Consider the following 19,959-nt stretch of genomic DNA (forward strand, 5'->3'; position numbering starts at 1 on the left):
AGGACAGAGAAGAGGACAGATGCTGGTTTGAACGCGCCTATCATCTCATTCACCAAATCCCTTCTCCGGCGTCTTCCTGTCACGAATCACAGGGCTTCCGCTCCTCTTGTCTTATTTTTCCCCGCACCTGTTAACGCATCAGCGCGCACAGTGACTCTACACACACACACACACACACACACCTCACAGACAGCATGGCTCGCTGTGATCAGAACCGAGCAGCCTGGCTGTCGGAGTTTGTAGTGGTGATGGTGGTGGTGGTGGTGGTGGGGTTGGCGGAGGTGACAGCCCTCAGAGCGGGGTGGAGACGATGTCACCGCCGCTCATTGGTGGATGATGTGGTTTAACAGGGGATTGAAAGGCTGCCCCCCTTGGCAAAGAGGTATACACAGCCTCCACATCGTATGTACTGGACGACAAAATGAGCTGAACACATCAGCGCGCACAGTGACTCTACACACACACACACACACCTCACAGACAGCATGGCTATTTGGTTTGATGTTCCATCCCCAAGGGAGAGGTCTACAGGATTTAAATTCCAGCAATACACATAATATCCATTCGTACTTTGTGTTCTTCTCAAAAACAGAACAATAAAAAAATATTTATTTGACGTAAGCTTTGGACTAACATTTTAAAATTGACTTCAGAGAGGGCCTCCGTTCAGAGGGGTTTGTTGTTGCGGCTGTTGAGTGTTGTGCAGAGTGCCGGCCGGGCAGGGAGCGGTGTGTTTGGTAGGCATCGAGGGTGGGGGAGAAAGCCACATCCGTTCCAGCACGGTAACAGATGGGGGGAAAACAAGTGAGGACACCACTTAGCACCGGCCATCCACCTACTCCCTCAGTGCTGCCTTGGCTAGAACAGCACGGCCCGACAGCCCTTTCTGCTGAGCCAATCCAATCCCCAGCTGTGGTTTAACAGGGGATTGAAAGGCTGCCCCCCTTGGCAAAGAGGTATACACAGCCTCCACATCGTATGTACTGGACGACAAAATGAGCTGAACACATCAGGGCATCATTTGCCACCCTTAAATAATTGAAAACATTAATCGTGTCGTATTTGTTTTACGCCGCAGGTTTAAACCTGCGGCAAAACCAACTCCCATCATCTGTCTGTGGGGAACTGGTGGAATCTCAGCCACGGATGGTGCAGGCATTTTATAACCCAAACAGTCCCCCTCTCCACCTCCCTCCTCCTCCATATCTCCCAGTTAGGCCAACCTGGGAAGAAAATAAGCTGCACTCCATCTTGAAACCCTTGACAGGATGACAGCTCTGAATTAGGTGCCAATTACATGTGCCTGAGTGACTTGTTTGGTGGGCAACTCTAAGTGGCAGCCACACATTGGACTGAGAGCCCCAGCGGTCGTTTCATAAGCCTAGCACCTGGCAGCGAAAACACCACACATGGAAAAAAAACACAAAAACCCACACATTTGGATTCCTGTTCTGCTTTAATTACCATCATCCTCACTTATAATGGCTTTTGGCTGGGCTTTTTTTGTGTTGCCGCCAGTACGTATTGCCTGACACTGTACTGTAGTGTCACTGTAACACAGACGTGGTCTCGTTTGGCACTCGCCAAGGACCATTACCCACGGTTTAGAGAGGGAGATACGTGAGGGAAAGCTTATTAAGGACAAACCTTTATATCTTTATAAGGGTCACTCGCCTTAAAACTGCTGTCTCAGTTAGAACTGGCACGGCTTGAGTTCGCCGCCCTATCCTGGCGCTGTGTCAAAGCGCTCCTAGGGAAACCTAAACTACATATTTCATTGCTAATAATGTGAGATGACAGAGCAGCACATTGAACATGAAGAGAAAAGGGGGGGAGACTGAACTACCAAGGATAAAAGCAAGGCCGGTCATTTGTTTTCTAAATGTGACCTTTTCGTCTGCTTACCAGCCAGTATTGAACTCGACGTGGGCATCGAAGAAACCGACGATGGCACCAGTGGCGGCGTTCCACCCGTGGATCCGGGCTCGGATCAGACCCTCTCTCTTGCTGTTCCGGACAATCTTCACCAGGCCCGGGTAGCGCTTGTTCACATACTGGTCAAGGTTGAACTTGAGCTCCACTGTGAGATGACATAAAGAGAAAAATGTTTAGAATAGATCCGAATGCTTCACTTCATGGTGGCAGGCGGTTTTTTGATTCATAGAGATAACCCCCACGTTCCTACCTTACAAATTAAGGAAAAGCAAGGAAACTATTTACGATTTTGTCATTTTACACTTTTTGACACTTTAATCCAAAGTGACTCAAAGTGGTTTCCGAATAGGTCATGAAGAGCAGAAAGAGGTTAGAAATCTTTCTCAAGGATGCCTACAGGTAGATTGCAGACATTGGGGATTGAAAGCAGTACCTCTTGGCTGTGAGCCACAACACTCTAGCCACTATCTAGCCGCTATAATATCAACCCCAGCCTTGCATCCTACCTTCCATCCCGCCCCAAATGGAAAGCAGGGATCAACATGGAGTAAAGGGAACACTTTTAGACAAGGAGGGGGGAGTCAAGGACAAATGCACAATTCCTCCAGGTTGCTCTATAACTCTGAGGTAGTGCACTTCAGTGCGGATGACTTCCTTTCAGAGGGGGTTGTGAGCACTCTACTAGGGGGGCTTTTAGAGACGCGAGCGGCTGTCACCTCCACCCTACCGGCAAGTAAAAATTGCTGTCTCAATTTTGTTGGTGGTGGCGATGGGAGAAGTCTGTTCAGGCTTCCCCCCCCCCCCCCTTCAAGGTTACTGCCTGGGTGATCCTGTCGGGGATCTGCATCAGGACTTGGTGGTGCGTGGTGGGGTGCTATTTATCCGTGCTGCACCGGAGCTCTGGATCCTGGTGGAGTCTCTCTCACGACATTGATCGCGGTCTGGAGCTGGGGGAAGTGGCGGTGGGGGTATATGGTGCTGTCTTATCCCTGCCATGGCGCCACCACCACACTGTCACCAGAGAGGACTGTCAGTACTCTTATCTTTCTGTCTGAAAGGCCTTACCTGATAGAGCTGTGGTGGCGGTCCCTCTTAGAGGGAAGATTGTGAATATGGAAGCAGTGACCCGAGAAGCCATCTACCCTGAGAATGTTTGACACAGAATTCAGGCCGGCCAGTGAGTGGTGAAAGATTGGCCATTGTCTATCTCCCTCGCCCCCTCCCCTTATGCTCTCTATTACTTTCTGTCTCTCTCTATTACTCTTTATCTCCCTCTCTACCCCTCAGGGCCTGTAGGCTTTTCTGCACAGAGCTGGCTTCTTTGTGCAATTCCTGTAGAGTGGCAGTAGGGTGCTGATTGTGCACATAGCCAAATGATGCATTAACCTCCAGGGGAGATTCACACCTGTGGAGTATAGAAAGTGTTTCAATCGGATGAGGTCCGTCAGATATTAACTGCCTTATTTATTAACTGACCTTTGTTGAAAAGGAGAGAAGTTATGGTCCTTTAAATACGCAAATAGCAAGCCGGACTCTTTTTCATTGCAGGGAGTTATCGACCCAGAAATATGTTTGGAGCGCAGAGTCTGTGTAACGTGGGGCAAAACAAATACGCCTCCATCAGGAAGGGAGTAATCAAGTGGAACGCAGGCTGCACAAAGAGCTGTGCCAGTTTCAGAGGCTTTAAGAAGCTTTGGGACGCTATCGTTTAGGATGCAACGCTGCTGGGAGGGTGCTACGAGAGTTATATAGGATTTGAATTCACTGAATATGCACCGAAATGCATGCTTGTTAAATAAAGATATTTCAATGCATTATTATTATTATGATGATAATAATGATAATACAATTATATAACAAATATATAATAATAATGATAATAATAATAATTGGAATACTTTTACTATTGCTACTCTTGCTTCTACTATTACTATGACAAAAAATAATAACACACACTCTTTGCAGCTAAGCTCTATATATATATACAGCCTAGCTGCAAATAAAACGTTTATGTGTGACTTGGTCTCACAAATATAGCGAGGGACACGCAGTTACAATATTATGGCAAAGTATTGCATCATCTGTCTCGTAGGTGTGATGGAATGCCACTGAGACACAGATGCCTAAAGCCACATCCATCACACCCACACGTGTAAAGAACCTATACATTACATCTGCCGTACCTGGCTGCGCTCCATGAATTACAACTATGGTTTATTTTAGATCAACAAGAGATGAACGCAATGTCCCTTATTGTGTGTCAGTTTCTGCAACCTCTGATATTTGCTCATTGATTTTCTCCCTATTTATACAATGCCCCACACTGCTTCTGAATAAGCCACAACAAAGATGTCTCAGAACCAAGAGGGCATGGTGCAAAAAAGCAACATAGTACACATGGAATGAATCTCTGTGTAGTTGTGTGATAACGGATAGCGATCGTTGCGTGTCTCAAATCAGATTGAAGTTACTTTGATAACTAGTCTCTGCAATGATGAGAAATACTTGTGAAATAACTCTGAGCACATTACCCGTATGACGTTCTGCACACTAGCAACGATATCACATCAAACAGGCCGACTCGTCAGCCTGCCATCGCGGGAACCATGTGGGCAAAACCACGCTCTGAAAGGAGATTTCCCACTTCGCTTTGAAGAGGTAATCTCTGCCATGGCAAGATGTCACGTCACAATGAGTGTTATCCTGCTTTGCCCTATTTGGAAGGAAAACGTATAGATTCTCTACAACTAAACACCATCACGTGTTTGAAAGTTAGCCTTGGTCATGTGTGATTTCTCTACTCTGAATCTTTACCATTTAGACATTGCTAACAGCTGAACAGCATTTAAACTATATAGTAGCTATAGCTGTTATAGTTTAGCTTTTTTCCCACCTTAAGCATTGAGTGTCCAGTTAAAGCCAGTTAAAGCCATGATATTGCCAAGATACAGTAACAGAAATGTGATTCATTATGTGATTCTGTACCAGCATCAAAGGAACTTTGATCTGTTCTTATGTTATGTTATTCATACAATCTGATAGATTGACAGGGGGGGTAGGGTTGTGAGCTCTGAAATATGTAAGCGCAAACTCTGAAGTAATGTAACTGAGTAAATTGTACGTCTAGCGTAGTCAATCAAATAAAATACACCCAATCTTTCCAAGATGGAAGGCTAAGTCTTCTGTCTTGAAAACCAAACGCTCACACATCTCCGAGACTGTCAGATGGTATTAATAATGTGAATAAACCTCATCAACGGCATTAGCTGTCACCAGGAGTCCCATCTAAAGATAGGTGTCGTGCAGACAAGGCTAAACAGCCTTTCGTTGCGTCTGACTCATTATGCTTGCAGACAGTCTGGCTCTGGCATTGTTGGTCTCCCAGATCCACGGTGGAGATGAGCAGGGACAGGCCTGGCCCGCGTTAGAAGGTCACACAGTCAGCCATGCATGTTCACCAACCCTGAGACTCATCGGGAGCCAATGAAAGCAGCTCCCACGTCTGCACGTTAATGTCACTTCACCTGTGGCAAAAGGTAAGCGACAGCCTCACTACACTGTTGGGCAAAGGCCAAGAAGGGGGTGGGGGTGGCAGATATTTACTCCTTTGTTCATTGGCTTTAAATGGCAGCCTTTTAAGACTGTGTGTGTGTATTGGGGGGAAGGGGGGAAGGGGGGAAGGATCAGTCGGTGTGGACTCCTGCTTGTTCTTCTTTCAGTCTATTTATTTATGCCTTGGTTTGCCTCTGCCATGCGAAGGGAGGCTGGGGGCCCTGTCGGCCCACGCCAAGTGTAGGAGGGCCAAGTGCGGGCTGGAACCTAGTCCAACACCACCCCCAACCCACTCGCTGGCTCACAACGCCCAGGACTGTGGAACACAGAGACGGGCATCCTCCGCTGAAATCGGCCAGGCTACTCCTGTCTCCATGGAGACAGTGATACACCACAGTTTGGATAGTAAAGGGCAGGAGAACAAAGCGTCCCCCCTTCCCCCCCACACACACACACACACACACACACACACACACACACACACACACACTGGATCTCCATCAATGCTACTTCTTCAACAGTAACTCTGGAGAACCTTCTCTGCAGTTCTACTATTTACTGTTTGGTCACGGATGCTTTTGTTCAGAACGCTTTGCAAGCAGTACACCCTGGCAGATACAGGATAGGCATCGTGCCCAGAACCAGAGAAACTCCCTGACCACTAGGCTAGCTAACCTCCCTTTCTCTCCATCCTATTCATTACTATAACTCCATCACACAAAAAACAAGCTACTAAGATAAACACAAACGTACGCTCACATAGATATGTGCATCGACTAGAGACAATACAGCCCAGCTAATCCAATCAAGGCTTCTTTTTAACTTATCTTAGTGGCATATTGTCTGTTTCTGGCCCGACTCCAGGACACATTATACTAATTGCTAAAGTCTACTACTTCTACCTCTTACCATATTCTGGTCTGAAAGACTGACTTTGATGAATGGGAGACACTGCCTCGACATAATAAGTGGACCTGCAACATTATACGCTGATGAGTTAGTGCATGTGTCTGCAGAGCCTGAACAGATATCAAAAGCTCAGGTCTCACACGCTCTGTCTCCCACTCTCGCTCTCACACACACACACACACACACACACACACACACACACACACACACACACACACACACACACACACACACACACACACACACACACACACACACACACACACACACACACACTTATGAATGCACACATGTGCTCTCTCTCGCTCGCTCTCTCTCTCTCTCTCTCTCTCTCTCTCTCTCTCTCTCTCTCTCTCTCTCTCTCTCTCTCTCTCTCTCTCTCTCACAAACATGCTATCCAAACAAAGTATGCTTCTCGATGAACAGCCAATGGATACAAGCATTCATGACAGGAAACACACATTACTGAGCTCTTTAAGTAGCTGAGTGCATATTTACTGGATTGCTAAAGCGCTAAGAAGATGTTGAATTGGGCTCAGGTTCGGGTTGGAGATAATTATATTGAGGTGGGTGGCTGACATAGGAACAATGGTTCATTACTTGTTAAGTAGACAGCCAATGGCACAGAAGGACCGCACTTATTACCAAACAATATGAATTACAATTTAGGTATTAGCCTGGCCTAGACCTAGTGAGAAAGAAGAATCAAACAATAAGAATATTCATATTTTTAAGAATATGTACTAAATAGAACAATATTAAGCTTTATGAAACAGACAAACGAATTATGCTTCAATACTATCAAATAATATAAGAAATAGAAAGATAAATAAGTGAAAGCCAAAAGCCGGGCATCCTTAGTCATAATCAAGCATCTAAACTTTGAATTATACAATTGAAAGTATTTTGTAAAGGTCCAATTATTTTCTGATCAACACATTAATCTGCTGCGTCAACTCCTTTAACCAAGTCGGCATTTTTTTTTAACATATAAATGAATAATAGTTGAGAAGAAAGTAGTAGTAGTATCAAAGGACAAATGTGAGTTAGCATCGCTAAGATTAGAATTGAACATTTTAATTAAATTAATCTTGAATACATTTATGTTCTTAAAACAATAACAAAAAACTCTGATTAAGACTTTATGAAAGGACTAATGCGCACAGCCATCGCTTCAGAGTTAATCAAGTACAGACCCCCTGAGACTCTCCACCCACTCCCTGTTTGCTTTGAATGGGTTCAAAATGAGCAGCCGCTCTTTATGCCACGCCACGGTCCTATATCTCCTCCCGCACGCGCTCACTGGGGGCACGTTGTAAAAGCTGCATATGGTGCAATTAGGCTAGATAAATGTGCTGCTGCCAGTCATGTAATATTTTATACGGGGCCCATAAAAACACATCGAGACTGTACTGGCTTCCAGTACATCGTTCGAAAGGCATGGTGTAGGGGGGGGGGTGGGGGGGTGGGGGGGGATCCTGGCAGAAGCATCCTATAACAACCAAGCACTTTCAATGCTCGACACTGGAAGAGCCAGTGAGAAAATAGCAAAAGCAATGCAACGATCAATGCCTGGAGTGGCTAATGTGTGAATTGGACTCTGAGCATCACTATTTGGCAGGATGGGCAGCGTGTTTATCATATTCCGACAATGGGGGATTTTCATGATATTCTGACAGGAGAGGTTTTTGCCTGGTTTAAAACATGATGTTCTTCTGGGTGAACATAATGTTACTCGGGAGCACTAACAGATACACACTCACATCATCACACACACACACGCACGCACGCACGCACGCACGCACGCACGCACGCACGCACGCACGCACGCACGCACGCACGCACGCACGCACGCACGCACGCACGCACGCACACACACACACACACACACACACACACACACACACACACACACACACACACACACACACACACACACACACACACACACACACACACACACACACAAACACAAACACACACACACACACACATAGACATTGATACATAAAGGACTGAAATCAAGGGATAAAAAACACGGGTAGGCTACACAGCAAAAAAAGTGGAGATGGAGTAGGATCGGGTCAAATATATTGGCCAGTTTTTTAAGTTGATTACTTTGAGTGATTAAGGGTAGTGCATATCCAAAATCACATCTTTGAGTATTTTCATATGGCCAGAAACCCCTTTGGTCAGCGTCTGGTAAAGCCGTCTGTTCTGTGGGCAGGATGTGAATGCGGAGAACTGGAACAAATCCATCGTTTAATTGCACTGAGAGATTCCCATACGATTAAACTAGATTACATTGAGTCGGTTATTGACTCCATGAATCAGTACTAGTTAGATGAGTTCAGTTGGTGTATTTCCAAGCTTACCTCAGCACCGCAATAGAGAAGAGCAGTTTCACCTGTGTGTGTGTGTGTGTGCGTGGGTGGGTGTGTGTGGGTGTAGCCAGTAAATGCTAATAACTGCTAGTAGCCTTATCTGCTAGTAGGTGCTACAGGCTAGTAGATGCTATTAAATGCTAGTAGATGCTAGTATATGCTAATGTGGGTTTTTAGTAAATGCTATTAGACCTAATACAGGCTCTTAGTAGACGCTAGTGGAAGCAAATATAGGCTCTTAGTAGCTGGTAGTAGAAGCTTATAGAGGCTTTTAGTAGGTCCTAGTAGAAGCTAACATCGGCTATAAGCTAATACAGGCTTGTAGATGCTCGTATAGGCTTAACATATGCTATTCAAAGCTATTAAAGGCCGTACCGCTGTCGCTGTTGTCATCCACCAGGATGATCTCCTTGAGGAGGTGTGCAGGCGTGTGGTTGACCACGCTGTGCACGGAGCGCAGGATGACGGACAGCGCCTCGTTCACAAAGATGAACACCACCGAGATCTGAGGCAGGTCCTCCGGATAGGTCAACTGCTTGCACCTGTCGAGAGATAAACTGTTGTCATTGGCTGACTTGATATGCAGAATGTAGTCCTACATAGCAGGCAATTATGCCTCTCCAGCGCACAACTAATTGCACATAATTGTCCCCACACATTCACCCTCACACAAACACAAACCAAAACACGTACACATGCACACAGACACAAGCCGAAACATTTACGCACACACACACACACACACACACACACACACACACACACACACACACACACACACACACACACACACACACACACACACACACACACACACACACACACACACACACACACACACACACACACACACACACACACACAAAACAAAGAACACACAAACACACACACACACACATTCACACACACGTACACATATGCAATCAGTATCAGTGTGGTAATTCTAAATGTGTTTGTCTGCAAGCATATTAAACAAACAAGCAAAATAATTATGTTTAAGATGAACTTCTCTACATTCTCCCAACCATTGAAAAGAGGGCAAATTGCGTGCGTTCAACGTGATTTAATTTACTGCTCAAAGCTATCAGCTCCAAAATAATAAAATACAAATCAAAGGAACACTCTCTTTACTCGAAGGCCAAGCCATGGCTGTCAGCCTTGGATACACTGTGCCCTATGGAGCAGAACTGAACCGTATTGGGAGAGAGTTTTAAACTCGAGGGACTAACCTGCTTGAATAGAAGGTAGACGCCATAGGCCTGCATACCTTCAAACATAAAATACAGTACCTCACTCCTGTTATAGCTCATTACATCTCAGACCATATTATCATTCATGTTATCAATTCAACTCATCTCAAACATACAGCTGAATGAAATATGGGAGCAACGTAACGTCCTCTAAAACAGATATTTGTTCTGTGTGCTTGTGTTCCCAAGTCTGGGCTCCTCGTGCCTCGTGTTCCTACCACCAACCGCACGCTTGGGGCGTGATCTACTTTGAGAGTAAGCAGTAGGCTGTAAGTCCTATCCCACAATGAGTGATCAAACCCTGCATGTGCAAATCCCATCCCTCCTACGTTTTTTGCCCTGCCTAAATGTCCCATTTTACTTTATATCAGAGGGGCGGCTGTTAGACAGAATATCAGCAAGGCTGTCATTTGGTCGTAGGTACAAAGCCGTAGGCCGCACAACAAAGATAATCCCAGCTGTGCTGATGGTCAATGTATAACGACATCAACTCAAGTGTGCTATTACTTTATTACAGCAGTTCTACAAGAGCCATTTAGTAAACAGTAATAAACCAGGCCAGCTACTTTTCATTATGTACATTTATCTGCGGAGAGTACATTTAATGTGTGCCCAGTGAAATAAGCGTCTGTTGAAAGTCGCTTTGGTGGCATGTGTGATTGCGATGAGTGAATAGTTTACGGTCTTAAATGTAGGATAATTACTGGCTAACACCTGTAAGGCTGAGTGATACATGCATAGTTAAAAGTCCCAGTGCTGTTATATTATAGCACACATGGAATGCCTCTTGTCAAATCAGATGACTTGATAGGTACTATTTGTTGTATTATTGAAAATACGCCTCAGGAACAAAACAGGAACAAAACAGCCTCTGAATGCCACTTTACTACATCTTCGAACCCTTTTCAGAATATCTGCTGTTCGGTAGCATCTCTGAGAGCCAAACGTACACGTAAGTAAAGTAGTGAAACAGAAAGAAACTTGAGAGAGTAGCACCTGCCACCGTGTGTTGTTAGCTACTTATACAGCCTCAAGTAGCATTTGTTGTTAGCTGCCCTGAGCTTGCTGTGAAGTGGAGTGACTTTCAGAGAACTGATGGAGGTGGATGCGACCAGCGGGCGCCGGAGTCAACTGCCTGGGGATGACATTGACGGAGGTCTTTTCCTCCAGCAGCCCAGCGGCTCAACGGGGAGGAAACCTGCCCCCCCCAATGACACCCGTCTGTCCTCTCCCAGAACACCTAGCAATTCCTGGCCACTCTGTCTCTCTCTCCTGCTGATGCTGCTGCACTGCATACCTCAATCTGCCTGGTTCTGTCTTATTTTTCACTCACACCCTGTCAAGCCAGGATGCCATGGCAACTGCTTTAGTGGAGCAGCGATCGGGGCTCCGGTTGCCTGTTGCCGTTTTCAATGACCCAGTTAATGAGAATGAATTGCATGTCACGCCATGCAAATTAATATACATTTACTCTCCCTCTGTCTTTCCCTCCCTCTTTCTCCCTCTCTCTGTTTCTCTAACGGTCATTAACATGAGTGTAGTGATGCGTGCACATAGGGAAAAAACTGTCCCATCAGAACGGTTCTACTGATAACTGCTGTTGTCGGCCATCAATCCGTATCCTCATCCTCTTTGCCAGGCATTCCATTTGACTTATGCGGTTTCCTTCAAACGTGACTGCCATTCTCTACCACACAGAGGAGCGTATCCCTATGGCAACAGTACGACCCCATGATGACCGTTCGACCACGGAACGTTCTTCCACAAGGCCAAAACAAAATGAAACACAAAGTAGACCAATGTTCTTCCCACATATTACCCCAACCTCTGTTTGAACGTGTTAAACGCTAACAAAGTGCTGATAAATAGAACTCGTAATTCACAACCTGAATTATTTAACACTGATGTATTTTGGCTCTGCATCAAGTGTTTGTACTATGGAACTGTGTTTAGCATTGTGTCCGCCGTGTTCTCCAAACCTAATTTAACATCACGCCCATGAGCACAGACATCCTTCTGACAGTGACATTACTTTTGAGGATTTACTCTTATGCACATTAGGCTATGATATATATGTTTGTGTTTAATCTACGTTTCTGTGTTTAGCTCGTCCAAAGGGCTGTCTGAGGTTACATCGGGTTAGCAATAGGCTGGAATTGGAGACTGACTCGTTGAGCGACTGTCGGCACGTCTTTCTAGCGCTCCCTGTGACCTCCATCAGCTGAAGCGGGTTTGTGGGGGGCGATGGCAGCCAGGTGCACTGTGTGATGTCATTGTCCTCCTGCACCCCAGCCACCGAGAGGCAGATGGAGCCCCCAGCACGATGTCAGCGCTACATCACGCGCTACAACGTGCACGCCCAAGACCTGTGTACTTATCTGCTGCGATGCGCTCGTGGCAATGTGTCTACACTGTGTGTGCGTCTGTGTGTGATCTTGTGTGTTCTTGTATGTCTCATGTGTTTGTCAATGTATGTGTGTGTGTGTCTGCGTGTGTTTGTGTGTGTTGATGTAAAGCTGCTTACATTCAGGTTTCACAATAAGTGGACACTGCATTATTTTGTACACAGCCCAGTGTCAGATGGCCATATACAAACACAAATAGATCTACACACACTTGTAAACACATTTGGTACCTCTGATTGCCATAGAAGTGGCCCTCAACAAACATAACCAAACTCCATGTTGCTATAATTAAATTCAATGGTTCACACAATGACTCTTTTTATTTGCTTACTTTACAATGCAAACTATGAAGCAAACTACTTGAGAAATACTTTGCAGCATCTAAACAAACTTTCAATAAAAAAACACTTTAGAGAAGCATTATGACTATTTCCTCTATTTATTGTTGAAGAATGTGGACATAAGTTGCCTGTTAATATTATATATGTATTTAGTCATGAAGTTATAAGCATACACACATTTGAATAAATAAAAGCGTTGGTATGGTGACTTCTGGATTATTTAGTTTAATATTTGTAGTTAGTTTAGTATTTTCTCAGGGGCTCTACAACTACCTTTGTTCCATTGCAAAGGAAGAGTCTTCCAGTTTATGCTATTGAATGTTTGAAACCATAATAAAAGCGGTGTAAATGTGTACATGTGCTTGTGCCAGTGTCTGTCAGTTTTGTGTGTACGTGTGTTTGTTTGCTTGAAACAACACACGCCTGGCACTATAGCTGTTCTCTAATCGCAAGTTCTCACCCCAATGAAAACATAGACAAGAATTATAGCAGAGTGACAGGAGATAGCCCCCTTCTCACCTATTAAACAGAGAACAAATTGAAACATTGGAGTTTTAAATCCTGTACTGTCACTACAATAACAGTAATATTCTAGTTTTGCACAGGGATTGTTTGGTCTTTGTGCCCTGACTGTTTCTCTTTGGTATGATCCATTAACTGAATAAATATTCCCTCAGCTTTTACTGCATGAATCCAACATACACCATACAAGATCATTTTTTTGTTTTCATTTCTGTCAGGCTTTTGTTTGTCAAATACCGCAACTGGCTCAGACACCATTAGTTTGTCGCTAGCCAGGTTCCTGCATTGGTAGCCATTTACAAAATATACCACCCCTTTCTATTGGCAGAAAATCATCATCCGTAAGTCAGTGTTTATGCAACGCAGCAGTTGAATAAACTATATATATATATGTATATATATGTATAAATATACATATATACATATATATATATATATATATACATATATACATATATATATATATATATATATATATATATATATATATATATATATATGTGTGTGTATATATATTTGTATGTATATATGGATATATCTTTCACTTTACGGGAGAGCAAACCTTCGAGGCAGTAAAAAGAACTCATCAATCACCAGCCGTCTTCTCACTCCTTGCATACATTTAACAGGAAGAAAGGAAGTGTACCTATGATGGAGGGTGCTCAGAGTGTCTACCTACACTTCCAGTCCCAAACCCCGGCTCATTTGTAATCCAATCACGTGCACCAGCCTAGTGAATGATAGCCCTTCCACCCTATCACACCAGTACCTCTGCTCCAGCCTCCCTCCTCCCTCCCAGTCCCTTTCCCTTGTTCCTTCTCATGGCCTTTTGTAGCATATTTCCCATTTAACTTTGCCAGCCCTATAAATTAAATGACAAATCTGGCAGCGAGTCGGGGTGAGGTGTTGGGGTGGTGGGCTCTACATAAGCCTGCCACTGCCTCTCTCTCATGTCGCCACGCCACAGGGTCACAGAGATTCGACAAAAACAAACCCTGATGATGTATGCTTCCCTCGCGTTAAGCTAGCTGTCTGGCTGCCAGCCTGCGCTTAATGAATATCAGCGCAGCAATATCTTATCGTAATATCTTACAGTAATTTCATATGAAAGTCAGGCAGGCCAGGGCTCCTCCATCACTTCCTAGTCTGGTTGGTTGAGCGCAGTGTTCTGCAATTCTGGTTTCAAGACAGACAAACCTAAATTGTTATTGTGGTCCTGCTGCCCTAGTTGTTGGATCCAATTTATGGCGTCGCTTACCCTTAAATTGGAAGCTGTCTGCGGGCTGTTGGGCCAGTGTGTGTCTGAGAGTGTGAGTGTGTGTGAGTGTGCGTGTCTGCGTGTGTGTGTGTGTGCGCGCGTGCGGGGTCTGGGTGCTCTGCGTGATCATAACAGGATGAACGATGGACTCATCTGTTTGTAATGGGAGCGGGCGCAATGGCCAGCACTCATAATTTGACCTGGAACCAGTTCTGACAGAAACAGAGCACCAGATTAAGACATACTTCCCTCACGGCTGCCCTCTCTCCCTCCCCCTCAGCACACGCAACCCGCCGGCCCGCTCCCTCCAAGCCGCCCACCTTTCTCTGTTTTTTTTCTGTTTTTTTCACCTTGTATTTATTTTCGCAGTGAAAATTCCCATTAGCTTGCTCCAATCAGGGAGCGTCCTCCTCTTTGTACACAGATAATCGCTTGGCTTGTGTCAATTCACCATCCATCCATCCACCACCAACCCTCCCAGCCCCCAAACCCCACCTCTTCCAATCGCCATCCAGAAGGGATTCACAACCAACAATTTACAGGAAGCCAGAGAGAGAAAAACGAAAGAGGGAGAGCGAAAGAGGGAGACCGAGAGAGTGAGAGAGGAAGAGAGGGAAGGAGGGAGGGAGGGAGGTCTAGAGAGAGCAACAGGAAGGGAGAGGGAGAGAGAAGTAGAGAGAGAGAGAGAGAGAGAGAGAGAGAGAGAGAGAGAGAGAGAGAGAGAGAGAGAGAGAGAGAGCGAGAGAGAGAGAGAGAGAGAGAGAGAGAGAGAGAGAGAGAGAAAAAGAGGGAGAGAGAGAGAGAGGTTTTGCTTAATAATAAACACGACCAAGACCATGCAATCCTATTCTGTTGTAGGAGGCTACGGGAATGAGGAAGTGAGGTGGCATTCTATGTCCGGACTTCCTCAGTGCTTTTATCACCCCCCCGCCCCCCCACCATCCCCTCCACCCTCCAACAGACGGTGCGAGCAAAGGTCCCCCAGGAAAGTAGCGCATCCCTCCGTACATCAGTACAGTTTTGGGGCTTAACAACAATTTTGATGTAGTATAAACCAGGCAGGCAACAAAGGTGGCACTGAGATTTCATCACATGAAATATGAATCCTCTTCCCCGGGAGCGCGGGGGATGAAGGGGAGAGAGAAGGGGTTGGGGGGAGGGGAGTGGGAAGGCGAAGGGGAGCTCGACACAATAAATTGCATTTTCTATCAAGTCGTGAGATTTACGAGTGTCCCTTTTCAAATTTGTTTGTAGAGTCTCTCTCTCTCCCTCTCTCTCTCCCCCTCTCCCCCTCCCCCCCTCTCCCCCTCTCTCCCTCTCTCCCTCTCTCTCTCTCTCTCTCTCTCTCTCTCTCTCTCTCTCTCTCTCTCTCTCTCTCTCTCTCTCTCTCTCTCTCTCTCTCTCACTCTCTCTCGCTCTGTGTCTCTCTCTCTGTCTTTGTGTCCTCTAAAACGTGATGGACTGCCAGACGGTTTAATGTATACATATATATATAAATATATATGTATACTATTTTATTTGTATTGTTTAGGATAAGCAGTGCGTCGTGTTTGAGGTTCTCAAACAAGTCCTGGACTATTTTTTACAATGTAGACAAAGCATTCAAATGGTTGTTATACGTCTGTATTCAGAGTCAACACAGGAGGTGCCTGAGCACGCACCTCCGATATTCATTTACAAACCAGGGGGAAGCTGGTAGGGATTGTACGTTTTGTCTGAGCCAAAATCGGTCTCTTTGACAAACACAAAGGATTATGGGAGAGCAAAATGACTACAATGATTATGAATTGGTTCAGCAGAGGGCAGATATGAGAATAAATCTAACAAAGCATGAGCCCTGTGGAATCAATATCTCCACCGCTGGACCGAGAGCCAAACTGAGGTTGTTCGAGGAGTGATATCTTCCTTATGAAGATAGATAATAAAGATATCAAGACATGCTGGATCACAAGCCAAAATGAAACAGAGAGTTACACACATACTTCTCTCCTTTCTTCTTGTGCTCTTAGATTTGAATACATAAAAACATATTCATACATGCATACATAATGTGTATGAATGTACGTTTGTATATATATATGTTTGTATTCTTTTCCATTAATTTACCATTACTGATTGACTCATTACAAGTATCCAGCCATGCATCTTTTATGACACAAATCATTGCCTTCCCTAAGCTAACCAAACTTTGGCTGAATACCCGTTCGATTGAACATGGTCCGGAAACAGATTAATAAATCCTGAATAAATAAAGGCGTACAGTGTAATTTCAACTTCGGCAACACCTTGTTTTGCTCCTCGCTGATGAGAAAGTGGGACATTTTTAACTCTTTCTCGCTCTGGCCTAGTCAATTGCCAAATGCAGTGCAGAAGAAAGAAATCCATGGCTAGCGACCTATTCAGGGCTATTTTCGTGATGATCCATTTTTGCTGCGAAGGAGTTCTTCCACTTGACAAACCCAGAGCTTTTATGTTCACCTCGATCTCAGAGCTGCCTCCTCAGTGCTGAATACACGCAGAGCGGCAGTGGAAAGGTAGGCAGTGCAAGGCTGGCGAGCATATTGAGCTCCATTGTGCCTCAACATAGCTTCTGAATGTCGATCATCATCATGTCTTTTTATCGTATGGATAATAGATGTCCTTGTTTGACTTTGCAGTTCATGATTATGAATTAGAACAAGAGAATATAGCAGGTGATAGTATGTTTATTTACAAGAGTAGCATGTAGCTCTACAAAGAGCATACAAAAGAGCCCTTGTGTGCTGGATATAGAACGATTTTTTCTGCATCCAAAGAATGTTACAAAAACAACCTCTCACAGCAAAACAACACGAAAACAATGCAAGCAAAAAATGTCATGACAACATGGATGGTGTTGACAACATGGTTGGTGCTGACAACACAGTGGTGTTTACAACATTGAGTGGCGTGTATAACAAAGGTGTTATTGACATGATTAGGTAGCGTTTACAGCACGGGTTCTGTGGACAATATTGGGTGGTGTTTACAACATGTGGTAGCGTCTACAACACGAGTGGCTTCAACAACATTGTGTCATTTAAATGGGGTGGCGTTGATACAATTGGGTGGCGTTAAAAACATCTGATAGCATTGACATCATTGGATGGCGTTGACAAGGTTGGGTTGCATTGAAAACACGGGGTCCGCTAACAACATGGGTTGGCATTGACAACATGGATGGTGTTGACAACTTTGGATGCCGTTGACAACATTGGGTTGTGTTAACAACATGGGGTGGTATAGACAACATTGGGTTGCCTTGACAACATAGGGTGATATTGACAACATTGGGTTGCCTTGACAACATGGGGTGGGGTTGACAACATTGTGCAATTTAAAGTGGGTGGCGTTGACAACGTCGGACGGCGATGACAACATGGGGTGGGGTTGAAAACATTGGGTTGCGCCAACAAATCGGGGTGGCGTTGACTACATTTGGTTGCGTTGACACCATGGGGTAGCGTTAACAACATTGGGTTGTATCGACAACACCGGTGGGCCGCTGCCTGGGCAGAACCAGTGACGCCCTTATCCAGTCTAATTTCCTGCTAAATTAGTCAAATGTAACAAATTCATGTCCTGATAGTGCTCTGTTCCAAAAGCGCTCTCAGCTGACGTTGTTAATTAGCGAACTCCCCGATGTCCCCCTACCCTTCCCCTGATATCCCTCCGTTCCGCCTGGCGCCTGATCCTCCCGCCAGAGAAGGGGGAACGGGGGGAACAAAAGACTGTGGATGGGATGAATTGTTCTTCCCCTAAAAAGCCCACAGAACAGCGCTTCCTGCTGTCTGAAGACCTCCTGGCGGATCAGCCTGTCGCTATTGTTCCCTCGTACCGTGTGACATAAGTGCCATTGGCAGCCCTGATTACCACCACTCCAACACACTTCTCACACCATAACACACTACAGACTACATACCGACTACACAGCCCACTGCACACACACACACCATGCTACACATTTACACATAATAGATGAGAATAGAACAGAATATGCAGCCACCACACACAGACACACCGCATTACACATTCACACACACGTCACACGCATTCACACATACCACTCACACTACACACTGCAGACTACACACACACACACACACACACACACATACACACACACACACACACACACACACACACACACACACACACACACACACACACACACACACACACACACACACACACACACACACACACACACACACACACACACACACACACACACACACAAACACAACATCTGGTAGCGTCTACAACACTAGTGGCTTCAACAACATTGTGTCATTTAAATGGGGTGGCGTTGATACCATTGGGTGGCGTTAAAAACATCTGATAGCATTGACATCATTGGGTGGCGTTGACAAGGTTGGGGTGCATTGAAAACACGGGGTCCGCTAACAACATGGGTTGGCATTGAAAACATGGATGGTGTTGACAACTTTGGGTGCCGTTGACAACATTGGGTTGTGTTAACAACATGCAGTGGTATTGACAACATTGGGTTGCCTTGACAACATGAGGTGGGGTTTAAAACATTGGGTTGCATTGATAACATGGGGTGGGGTTGACAACATTGTGTAATTTAAAGGGGGTGGTGTGGACAACATTGGGTGGCGTTGACAACAAGGGGTGCGTTGACCACGTTGGGTTGCATTGACAACGTGGGGTGTGTGTTGAAAACATTGGGTTGCGCTAACAAATCGGGGTGGCGTTGACTACATTTGGTTGCATTGACACCATGGGGTAGCGTTAACAACATTGGGTGGTATCGACAACACCGGTAGGTTGCTGCCTGGGCAGACCCGGCGACGCCCTTATCCAGTCTAATTTCCTGCTGAATTAGTCAGATGTAACAAATTCATTATGGCAGAGATCATGGCAGTTCATGCATAGTGTTTGATAGAAAAAAAATTCAAACAGCTGAGGCGAAGTTATAAACAGATGGGACCCAAACTGATATTCTACTAGACACTTTGAGATATTCCTCTGAAGTGGGGAGGATGGTAGGGAGTAGAGCTGGGTGTGAGAAGAATCCCTAAACCATGATCACAATATTCTCCATTTAATTCTCTGAATACCTAATTCTTAATTATGTAGATAAAAATTAACGTTATTTATAGATTGCGATCATTAGTATCGTTTTAGCTTTGCCTGTATTTTAGTTAAGACTAAAGAACTCTATCATAATAAGAAAATAAATAAAAGTGCACTTATAATCTTCATTTTCGCACAGACACATGTTGTCAGAGGGTGTTAATTGGATGATTCAACTCCTTTCTTATGTTTTTTCTTTCTCACATTCAGAATATGAGAATATAATTGCACCGCCTCGGAGCTAGTTATTGGGCCTTTATTCTGGGATTGGGTGGACCTTGT

The 19,959-nt window shown here is 45.0% G+C and overlaps 1 protein-coding gene across 1 annotated transcript in view; it reads right to left on the minus strand.

Annotated features, from left to right (window-relative positions):
• Window positions 1-19,959, minus strand: part of galnt9 (polypeptide N-acetylgalactosaminyltransferase 9) — a 70,652-nt gene that overhangs the window by 40,134 nt on the left and 10,559 nt on the right. The window contains exons 3-4 of the mRNA XM_056592775.1: window positions 9,156-9,322; window positions 1,906-2,080 (exon numbers count right to left, since the gene is read on the minus strand). Of these exons, the coding sequence (XP_056448750.1) occupies window positions 1,906-2,080; window positions 9,156-9,322 (342 nt within the window). The remainder of the gene's footprint in view (window positions 1-1,905; window positions 2,081-9,155; window positions 9,323-19,959) is intronic.

The sequence above is a fragment of the Gadus chalcogrammus genome, chromosome 6 (genome assembly GCF_026213295.1).
Source record: "Gadus chalcogrammus isolate NIFS_2021 chromosome 6, NIFS_Gcha_1.0, whole genome shotgun sequence".
Lineage (NCBI taxonomy): Eukaryota > Metazoa > Chordata > Actinopteri > Gadiformes > Gadidae > Gadus > Gadus chalcogrammus.